At 42.7% G+C, this 11879-nt stretch overlaps 1 protein-coding gene across 1 annotated transcript; it reads right to left on the minus strand.

The window, feature by feature from the left end:
- Positions 1 to 5935: 5935 nt before the first annotated feature.
- On the minus strand, positions 5936 to 11603 carry LOC104988227 (disintegrin and metalloproteinase domain-containing protein 1a-like). Its single transcript, XM_010839476.1, has one exon. It carries the CDS (start codon positions 8898 to 8900, stop codon positions 6474 to 6476), a length of 2427 nt encoding a protein of 808 aa, XP_010837778.1. The 5' UTR covers positions 8901 to 11603; the 3' UTR covers positions 5936 to 6473.
- Positions 11604 to 11879: the final 276 nt, after the last annotated feature.

Consider the following 11879-nt stretch of genomic DNA (forward strand, 5'->3'; position numbering starts at 1 on the left):
AAATAGCATTCTATGCTAATAGCGTTACTCTTGTTCCCTTTGCATTCATGGCATTCCATCACACACATCACAGCCTGGCACATTGTGTAGTTTTCTGTTTATTTGTGTCAGTTTTGTAAGTTTTAAAATTTTCAAAAAAAATAATAAAAATTTCATGGGATCAGAGACTTTATCTTATTGACTACCATTTCCACAGTAATAGAACAGTTCATGGATGAAGACTCAGTAGCAGCCAAATGAATGACTGAATGAATGTGCGATTAGAGGCGGCGGCAACAAGTCTCATTTTCTGATTAAAATTAGACGTCTGTAGAAAGCATCAAGCTTGGCTAGCAAGCTGTCCTGGGCCATTTACATGCTAAAGATTGAGGTTAGTCAGAAGAGGGAGGAAGCTGGAGTCCTTGATTAGAATCCAATAAGCAAGATTACTTTGAATGCCACCACGATCTTGAGAAAAACAATAAAGTCCCCATCACTCTTACCCATAACTGCACCCAAGGCAGTGACTGCCACACTAGCCAGATCTTGTGCCTCACTCCCAGAGATGTACGATTGAGTAGGGGAAATAGAATACGTTTGCGGATGGTGATATGGTAGGTCAGAATGCCATCGATGTAAAGGAAATTCAGTATGATGACTTGATAGTGGCTAAATCATATCATTGCTGAATAGCTTAGAATTAACAATACTGTCTTACATCCATCATCACATTTGATTTTAGATTATCTCAGCATTTATTTGAGCACCTGCTGTATGCCAGGTACTGCACTAGATACCATCACTTATGTGATCTAACTGAATCTCCCAGTCACGCTGTGTGGTTGAGAACCCTTTGTGTGGTTATCCAACTGAGGAGGAAACCCAGGCCTGAGGTTAGTGAAGTTCCACATCTCAGACCAATCAGCCAAAAAGTAACACTTGGGACTTGGGAACGTGGAATATGGAAGCCCCCTCAATCAGAAGAAAGGCAATATTATCCTTTATGAAAAGGCTGTTTTTCACTCTCAGCAATTTTTTCCTGGTTGGATTTGTTAGGCTCGAAGAACACAAGGCCTGAAGCCTATACAGCACTCATGCTCTTAGCTCCAAGGAGAAGAAGGGAGTTCTGACAGTGCTTAGGAAAGCTATCCTACTCTTTTCTCTTAATGCTTGAGTGGTTTTGGAAACACAATTGTTATAGCTGTTATATACTGTTATAGCTGTTATTAGCTGCTATAAAGACAGCTAATGGGACAATAAAATTGATTAAAAATGGTATCTGTTCTTGGAAAAACTCTAGTGTAAGACTAATAGATTATATAAAATGTAAATTCTTCAATGCAGACTCAGTAGTTGGGGGAATTTAACATATATATATATAATTTTATTGCAGCAGTTTTAGTTCTCCAATAGAGATTTCTGTCTGTGAGCTTTCCTTAGATCATGAAGGTCAGTTACTTCAAAGTTGAAATGCATTCTCATTTTTAAAAAGCAAAGAATTAATCGGTACCTTTTGCTTTATTTGGCATATTTATTTTCATTTCTGTATTTTTATAGTGACATAATTTATCCATGGAATGGTAAAGGATGGCTTTAGGTAGATAAAGATGGCTTTGGCCAGTGGAAGACATGAGGGAGAGCAGCTTTTTCTCCTGTTGCCTGACACTGACATTATGTCTTTTTCGTTTCTACTTTTCATGTGAAATCATCTGCAGCCAGCTCGTGATTGTTAGATGACTGAAAATGCTTTACTGGGAGAAATTGTAGTTTTGGAGTTTATTCCTTTTGTATGCTACATGGTTTTCTTTCTGTTTCCCTGCCAACACAAGAGTATGTCCAGAATTTGAGATTCTAAGAACATGTTCCGTGAGTAAAAACACATTTCTCGCTCTCCAGGTACCTTGGAAACTTCACTTGACCATAAGGATGCATATATACTCCTTGTTCTACAGAAAACAACCACTTGATGATCTGTTTCAGGCTGACTTTCTTATAGGCTGTTCCTAAGAGTATCCTCAAAGGGAACCCATGTTTTCATTTTCAAAAAATGGAGGTATGCAGGAGCAGTTTCAAGAGCCTCACTGGAGCTGTGACATTTACCAGCTTATTAGGGGAAGGGAAAGGTAAGGTCATTCAGTAGAAACAAGGCTATGATCAAAAGCCCAGAGTGGAAAGTGACCGCGGTGTGTAGTGAAGACAGAGGTTCTTCCTCTTTGACATAGCAATATGAGGAAACACTTGTTTTCAAAAGTCATGGGAGACAGTGGTTGGAAACGGACAGGAGGTTGCAATTGTCACAATCCTTTAATGTTCCACCAAGTGTATATTTTCTGCCCTAGATAATGGGGGCAGGGTCCAGGGAGCCCTGGGGGTGAGAGGGGCAATGCGAGTTCCTGAACTCCAGGCTGGCAATAAAATCAGTCTGAGGAATCAGAGGCCTGATGTTAGATTGGCCAGGAAGATATTTTATAGCAATGAAATAGTCATGAGGTTGCAAACACTTGGTCAGTCATGATTCCACGTCTGATGTTTTCTTTTTAAATATTTTAAAAAATATTTTCTACCTGAGAGAAGAGTCACCATGGGTGTGTTATTCACAGAGTGATTCGTTACCCTCATGTATTTCATTCCGGCATAACCTCCTTACATAACCTCCTATGTAAGACTTTCATAATTGTATTGAATAACAAAAGTGGTATTGGATTGGTCTTTCCTATTCTTCCCTCCTGCACAGAATTTTAAAACTGAATGTCCAGAAGCATGGGGAATTTTATTTTTAAAGAGTCAGCCATTTGTAATCATCCTTGAAGGAAACCTGCTCTGGGTTTTGAGAAAACCTTTTGATGAGCGCATTTGCCCAAAGGAAACACCAAAATTGTACTCTGAACTTATGTTAGTAAACACAAGAAGGTTTTTTTTTTTAATTTTTAATACATTTTCAAAAAATTTTGCAAACTAATATAAAACTTTATTTTGTGCAGAATCACATCCCTGTGAGGTTGATGATATCACCTGTGTTTATAAATCTTTTTTTTTTTTCCTTCAGCTGGGCCCAGAGAAGAGAGTGGAATTTGACTTCAGGTTATGAGGACATTCCCAAAAGCACTCTTACATGAACAAGAAGAGAGGTCAAGTTAGGGATATCCAAAGAGAGAACCTATCCAAGTCTCCCTGTGAGTGTTAATACTGGCTACATCAAAATTTCACTGTAATTTCCCTCTTCCTCCCTCCCTGCCAGCCCAGAGCCTGAACGTGGCTACGCTTTGCAAAGCTAAGGAAGGGCTTCGATCCCCACTGGCCACAGGGAGCACAGGGAGGACAACAGCCACCCAGGGAAGGCAGATAAAGGATAGCAAGAAGTCACTGTCAGAATTTGCTGGGGCAGCGACTGGCTAGGTCATGAGTCACTGCCAACACAGGTTATTGGAAAGTGTAAGCAGGCATTTCTCAGAGTCCCCCAAACTAAATGGGCCAGAGAGTACACTTAGCAGAGGCAGTCACACAAAATACAGAACATTGCACCTTGAACCTGGAGATTTCCAAAGCGAGTTACCCTATCTTCTCTCTCCTGCACACATTAAAACTGGTCACTTCTCTCCTATAGTCTACCCTAAAGAGCTTTGGCCTTCAATGCCGAGACTGTGGAGTTTCCACGCATTTTAAGATTCACCTGACAACTTATAAATCTGTTCATTTTTTTTATCATTCTTTCAGAAGAAGTTTATTTAAAGGGCTTTCCTAACCTTTGTTTCCTGCCTTTAACGTGGTCTTGTAAACGTGAGGGTTGGTTGTAAAGACAGCAACTAAAAATTTTAAAATAATCTATACAGCTTTTGTATTTGCTAAATTTTGTTGTCAAATATTGTGAAATCCTAAGTAGGTTTTATTGATTGATTCTCAATTATCTACCTGACTTTTGGTTTTTAAAGGACACCTTTAAGTTAGCTAAGCATAATTACCCTAAATCAGGATTCCCTTCTATTTCTTCAGTTTTTTAAAAAAGACTATGCTTACTAGGTTTTATTATAGTCATCAGCCTGTGCACTTAGGAAGGTTACCACTTCTGTTCTGCACTGGAATGCTTCTCAGCAGAAATCCTCCACATCTTTTTCAGAAGTCTCTAATGACAGGTTTACCTTTGGAGGCCTTCAGTTACCCAGTTTCACCCTTGTTCTCAAAGCCACTACCAACTAATAGTGTGCTTTCACATGAATCTTGACCTGGCATACGATGTCTGTTGCTATTGCTAAGTCACTTCAGTCGTGTCCAACTCTGTGTGACCCCATAGACAGCAGCCCACCAGGCTCTCCCATCCCTGGGATTCTCCGGGCAAGAACACTGGAGTGGGTTGCCATTTCCTTCTCCAGTGCATGAAAGTGAAAAGTGAAAGTGAAGTCGCTCAGTCATGTCCGACTCTTAGCGACCCCATGGACTGCAGCCTTCCAGGCTCCTCCATCCATGGAATTTTCCAGGCAAGAGTACTGGAGTGGGGTGCCATTGCCTTCTCCGATACAATGTCTAGAGATTTGATTACCAGCAAATCTTGTGGTCTGGAAATTTACATAACTGAAGGCTTGAATTTGGATTTTGCTCTGAAGTTTGGTTTTGTTCCACCAAAAGTAATTAGCATCAGCTTCTTGAAAGCCTAAACCAGGTTTTACCCTTCTTTTGTTTGCTTTTTTCCCACTCACATAGGAGTGGGCAGTTAGAAGAGGGATTCAGCAACTGTACCATCAAAAACTGATGCTCGGAAACTTTCCCAAGGCTGAGAATACTTAACCTGTAGCAACACAGCACCTGAGAAAGGTTTCAGTTGTGCTCTGTCTAGGAACTAGCAAGAGTATCCAGTTACATTACCATCTTATTTTAGGGTTGGCTCTGGTGAAGTCATTCACTTGGTCAACATTTCCTGAGAACCTAAGGTGATCTGGGCCCTCAGAGCTGAAAAGGGCATAAACCTATCACTCCATGATGGCAGAATGTAATAAGGGAAAGGATTCTTTCATCAATAATAACTACACAGTGTGGCAAGTTCATGATAGAGATCAACATTGATTTATAAGGCTTCTGTTTCATTAGAGTCACTGAGAAGGAAGTCACATCCTGGGCGATTAAGGATATATCAGTTGTCTTCCCTCTCACTTTTTTTTTTTCACTAAAGGAAAAGGCTCATGAGGTAGTAGAGAATGTAGACTGTCATCCTTGGGCAGAATGCAGTCCAGTTCTAGGGCAAAACTCTCTGATCTCCAGTTCTTCATGGACAAGATGGAGGTCTGATAGGGTAGCTGCGATGATTAAGAATTAATGTAAAGTATATAGCACAGTGTCTTGCACAGAATGGGTAATGTTATGTAATACACGCTTGGTGTTCTCTTTATACACAATTGACTCCCCTCCAAAGCTCTATTTGTTTGGACTATCAGTCGACAATATATTAATTTAAAAATGAAATGAGAAATAAATATAATAAGTGAAGTAGAAAAACAGAAAGAAAAAAGAATAATCAATACTTCCAGCTGAACTCCACGCTGAACAAGATTGCTTAGGTTGCTTCCTTTCCCCCATGCACCCAGACACAGGGTGATCAGACCTCTCTGGATCAAATGTAGCTTCCTCTAAAGCAAACTGGAAGAAACAGGTAATAGGCTCCATAAAGTCCATAAAAGCTATAGTGGTACTTTATCTGAAAACAAACATTTATTTACTTTTTCATTTAAACATTTTTATTTAATGAATAAGGACGTCCCTGGTGGCTCAGATGGTAAAGTGTCTGTGTACAATGTGGGATACCCGGGTTCAATCCCTGGGTTGGGAAGAACCCCTGGAGAAGGAAATGGCGACCCCCTCCAGTACCCTTGCCTGGAAAATCCCATGGATGGAAGAGCCTGGTAGGCTACAGTCCATGGGGTCGCAAAGAGTCGGACATTATATTAATGAATATACTTCTAAAAGCAAATTAGGTGAACAAATCATATAAATAACTTTCTTAACATAATATGTAATAGTGAATGAGGTGAAAAAACAAAGATAGCAGTGTGTGTACACACACACACACCTGCATGTGCACACGCACACACAGATAAGATCTTAGGTCAAGCAAAGTAGACACGATACGACATTCCCTGGAAAACAGAGGAAGTCAAATTTGCCATACTAAGAAGAGACATTGATAAGAATAATCCATGAGAAAAGTGTAATTTAAATGAGTTTCATGAAATGTGAAAATGGGAAAAAGTAGTAAAACATTGTCTTTTCGATAACTTTACACATGTACATATAATCAATTACTAAAATAATTTCCTTCTAAACAAGAAAATCCCTCCTCCCACATCTGGACATTTGTGCAGACCATAGAGTCCGAAACAGAGCCTGTGCAACTGTCAGTGCCCACAGCACGTTGCCCAGCTGACCTCCTTCCTACCCAACGTATCGAGAGTTTGCAATGTTAGCACTTCTTCCTAGCACTACTCATTTTCTGCCCCTGGTTCTTCCACTTATCTGACTGCCTCCTCTATTTGAACAGCTTCTTCTTCGGATTCTTCGAGGTCCTCTTGTGAGCACTGTGACATATCCTTTCTAGCCCGAAAACTGGCAGCAATAACTAGAGCTAAAAATATTGCTAAGAGAAAAAGGGGGACTATATACAGTATCTTGTCAAGGCTCTGGCTTTCATCTTTATTTTCACTGTTTCTGCGAAAATTAACAACCTCTGAATCATGACTTTTGCTTTCTTCTTCACTTGGATTATTGTCTATCCTGTCCCTTGGTTTCCCAGAGGAGCCACTATCCACACTACCCCCATTTCCAGGAGTTTTGCAGTTGGGGGGCGCATAGCCATCCTCACAATGGCAGTGCCTAAAATTGTTGCAAACTCCTTTCCCGTTACACAGTTCTGTTGTCTCACAGTTGTACCCAAGTGAGGTGTAATCAGTACACAAGTGATTCATGCAGACTTTGTGTGGGGCACAGAGAGTGCCAGTGTGTGCATCTCCATCATCAGGGACATCAGCAGTGCCATAGGCATCCATGCTCCAGCACCAGTCATCTTTGTGAGCGACCTGGATCAGTGTATGATTGGGTTTGAGTTGTGGTATCTCTCTAACATTTGTACATATAAGTTTGCCACAAAATATGTTATCATCTGCACACTTCAGATATGTTAACCTCGGTGAGCTGGTGGTACCACAGTTTCCAAACCGGTCCCCTCTTGTGTTCATTGAAACGTAACACATTTCTGGGGCAGACCTTGCAGGGGACCCGTATATATCCATGCATTGATTGTCAGGGTTCTTACACCGACCTCCAGCACAGTAGTGAATTCTGTCACACGTGGTACCATCTAGCTTATAGCTGTCTCTGGGACATTCTCCCGAGGAACCATTACAATACTCTGGGAGGTCACACTCTCCCAGAGCAGCACGGCACATGAATCCCTGGTATCTCAGGCGACATTTATCACAGCAGAGTCCATCACTACATTCTGCATGCTCTCTCAGCTGACATCTGGTGTCACAGCATGGGTGCCTTTCACAGTTAGAACCACAGTCACACTGCTCAGGTCCTTCTACAATGCCATCGCCACAGCGGGAAGCCCTCCGTAAGCGGCCTTTGTGCCCAGGCTTGTTGAACAGGCAGGCCCCCTTGTGTTCCCAGAGGAACCGGTGGAAGAAGTCAGAGCTGCAGTTGCTGAAGCCACTTTCTTTAGTGATGTTTTCACGCATGAGGCAGAAGGGCCGGTCTTTACAAATGCAGGCCGGATGGTCGTGCCGAATACCCAAGTTGTGTCCGAGCTCATGGACCATGAGCGCTGCAAACAGGAGGACATCCTCGTGGTGGAAGGATTCCACGGCTGCCGCAAAATCACTGGAGCAGGCACCACTGAGAAATGCCTGCCCCGTATCCTCTCTAGGATGCTGTCCCACGATCATGTGGGCAACATCATGCTTCACACGATGGAAGAGCTTCTCTTGTCTCCAGCTGTTGAAATTCCTGAGTGCAACTTGCAGGTCCACGGGGACCTCTGTGAGGTCCCCCTCCGTCCAAATCTCCATCCCAGCCAGCACCACCTCTGTGTTTATTCCCCTTGTGAAGCTGTTGGTCAGAGCGATGATGTCCATTACTCTCTGGACTGTCTGATTGACGTCACTGCCCCACATTTGGAACCGCTGGTTGTTGACCACGACAAACATCTCCACGTACTTGGTATGTGACCACAAGTCGGATGGCACCTGCCAGCTGTGAGGCTTGCCACTCTCTGGTCGCCGGCTGGTGGACGCCACTTGGCTGTCTTTGGACGTGACGCCACAGGAGACTCGAGCTTCGTGGGCCATGGCGTACAACAGGTGTTCAAACCGTTTGGAAGAGTGCACGGGCTCAAGGCCATAGGATTTCCCCTCCTTAATCAGGAGGCCCCTGAGGCCTGAACAGGTGTTGACAGAAACAAAAGAACCTGGGACTCCTTCTATGTAGCCTTCGTAGTGACAGTCCCGCGAGATGAGAGGCATTTCTTGCCCCAGGATGCCATCGTGGTAGCTGAAGACCGGGAAGTTATCCACAAAGTAGTCTGTCTTCAGCGTCAGGTGAATCAGCTGCCTCTGGCCCTGCATAAATAGCACATAGGAGAGCTTTTCCACTTGGTCTTCCCTTCCTTCCACTGTCAGACTCTTGGGAATGACTACTTCATAGGAAGAGTGATGTGGTGAGCCCAGGTCACAGTACAGGCTTGGCAGAGAAATCAGTACCAAGAACAACAGGATCCCCAACCTGGCACATGAAAGTCCTGGCACCAGGGCCAGCCTCAAGCCCTTCATGTGAGGAGCCCAAGTTTGAAGCACTCTGATAGCCTCAGAGATAGCCAGTTGCCTTTTCCATAGAGAAGGCAGTACAGAGGCAGAGTCTCTCACAGACGCTGCCACTGACATGGCCCTAGTGAATCAGTTGATGATGCAGGGCTTGTGTCCAGCAGCAGCAGCAGCTCTCCCTGACACACAGACCCTCTGCCACAGGTACTCACTTCAGATCTATGCTGGCTGCACGCAGAGCGGCTCTTGCCTGCCTCTCAGAGGTCAGCCTCTGGCTGTGTCCTTTCTAGTCTTTTGGATCTCTCTGTTATGCTTCAAATAGTCTTTTCTCTGTGACTTCCCTCCACACCCTCAACTCCAGTGGTTAAGGTCTTCCTGACGTTAGGAAGAGCTGTAATCATGAAGAGGGACTGCAGACTCTAAAATGCAAGACTGTACCTTGAGAAAGGAAACAAAACCTCCATGTCTTCTTGAGTTGGACCGCATGGAACACCCCTCCCCCACTCTCCCATCGTCCGTTGCTCAGCTGACTCCTAATGTTCTAGACCAGGAGGCTTGGACGTCTTCAGTGGGCACGCTCCATTGCCCGTTTCCTCTCTCCTAAAGCTCTTGTTCTGTATCACATGGAGATTGTAACTAGATGTAACATGGCATTATAGATGCGATGCACAACAGACCAATCTGTTAGATAAAGCCAGTGTGGTACCTGCCTTGTGCCCCCAGATAGATAAACCCCAGTGTGCTGGTCACCCGTGGGACAAATGACATTCCCTACTTTTAAGAAAACATCAGAATTCAGTTTCTCAAGTTCTGTTTCTAACACAGTGTGTATTTATGACACTAAAAGTGTGTATGAGAGATGCCAGCAGAGCAGTCTCCCCGTTGTGCAGTTATCATGGGAACCTTGGTGGTAAGTATCTCCAGACCTATTACCATTCTTGGGCTGGTCTTGGCAGAGCAGTATCTTAAGACCATGCCTGTTGAAGACTAGGAATCCTGAAGTCTCCCCTGTGTGTGTATATGACTTCCATGTGTAAAGTGGCCACTCTGTTTGTTCCTCCTTATACACTCTCCCAGGTCTAGAAGAGTGCTTGTTCAAGAGTAGACAAACAAGAATTATTGAATGACTAAATAGCTCCCAGGTATGGTTGCTGTGGTGTCTCACTTGCTGTATCTTCTGTGTTTCTACTCGACTTCGTGCCTGCCCTGAATATCTGTAAATGTCTTCAGAAAAACGCACGAAAACCTTGCTGGCACAGACATGATCTCAAAATGTACTTCTTTCTACGTTTTGCTGTCCAGTTCACTCTCCTAATTTCTTCTGGCCTCATATTTCACTGAGAAAAATATTAATAGAAGCAATCAAAAGGATGCCTCCACATATAAACACTAGCTGAGTCCACCACCTGTATCTAAATGCTCCCCCCACTATCGTGAATAAATTGTCCTTGCTCCCGTCTAAGACCAATCCTTTTACTTGTGTGTGGGGTGTCCTTCCCTTTTAATTTCTCATGGACTTCATTCACTCTTACCTTTCTCCCTTCTCTCTTTTACATCTTGGGCATCTGTTTGTCTGCTGGATCCAGTCTTACTATTTGCTGTATTTTCTCGCCTTTATAAAACCATCCCTCTCAGCCCACAGCACCTTCCAGTCACCATCTAGTTTCTCCTTTTCTGTTTCACAGTGAAATTCTTTGAAACAGTGTAGAGACATTCTGTTCCAGTACCACTCCTTTCTTTATTTTCTCAAATGTTTTTTATTTTGATCCGAACACAGTCACAAAATATGCACAGAGCATAAATGTGCTTTTCAGTGAATTAGTATTAAATAAAATGAGAAAGGCAGTACCTTTGATCTCACATATCTGAGGTTCCACAAAGAGCCAAGGTCATGGAGACAGAATGTAGAATACAGGTTACCCTGGGTAGGGAAGTAGAGGAATGGGGAGTTCTTGCAGACTTTCAGTTTAGGATGATGAAAAATTCTGGAAGTGGATATTGATGATGGTGGCACAACAACATGAATGAACTTAATACCAGTGAACTGTGCACTTCAAAATGGTTAAGATGGTTAATTTAATATTGTGTGTATTTTACTGAAAAAGAGAGAAATAGCAAGGAAGGGAGGGAGGGTGAGAGAGAGAAACAGCTGTGTTAAGTACAGCCCTGATGAGGTAATCAGTACTTTTAGCTTCTTAGAAGTCACCTGCGTGCCATTGCCAATCTCATGCCCTCCTGCTTCAGAGAGATCATGATCTTGTCTTTTATGATACCTACTTCCTCATCTTCTTTATTATTTTGGTTCCTAAATGTGTGCATCCTCAAATTATATCATTTTACTTTAGTTGTCTTTTAATAACAGCTTTATTGAGATATGAAGTCACATACCAGAATGCTCATCCTTTAAAGTGTACAATTCAGTGGTTTGTAGTATGATCGAAAAGTTATGCAGTCATCACCACAAGCAATTTTGGAACATTTTCCTCATGCCAAAATAAAACTCCCATGTCCATTAGCAGTCGCTCTCCACTCTCTGCTCCCTGCAGCCCCTGGTCACCACTACTCTCCTTCCTATCTCTATGATTTTGTCTATTCTTGACAATCCATAGCAATGGATTCCTATATTATAGTTGTAGTCCTCTGTGGTTGGCTTATTTCACCTCACATAAAGTTTTCAAAGCCGTATCATAGCAGATACCAATAGTTTATTTCCTTTGGGCAAAATAACATTTTTTTAATATTGATATATCATAGTTTTTGATTCATCAATTATGAACATCATGTGAATGCAGAGTTCCAAAGAATAGCAAGAAGAGATAAGAAAGCCTTCCTCAGCAATCAGTGCAAAGAAATAGAGGAAAACAACAGAATGGGAAACACTAGAGATCTCTTCAAGAAAATTAGAGATACCGAGGGAACATTTCATGCAAAGATGGGCTTGATAAAGAACAGAAATGGTATGGACCTAACAGAAGTCAGAACATATTAAGAAGAGGTGGCAAGAATACACAGAAGAACTGTACAAAAAGATGTCCCCGACCAAGATAATCACGATGGTGTGATCACTCACCTAGAGCCAGACATCCTGGAATGTGAAGT

The sequence above is a fragment of the Bison bison genome, unplaced genomic scaffold (assembly GCF_000754665.1).
Source record: "Bison bison bison isolate TAMUID 2011002044 unplaced genomic scaffold, Bison_UMD1.0 scf7180017846396, whole genome shotgun sequence".
In the NCBI taxonomy this organism is placed as follows: domain Eukaryota; kingdom Metazoa; phylum Chordata; class Mammalia; order Artiodactyla; family Bovidae; genus Bison; species Bison bison.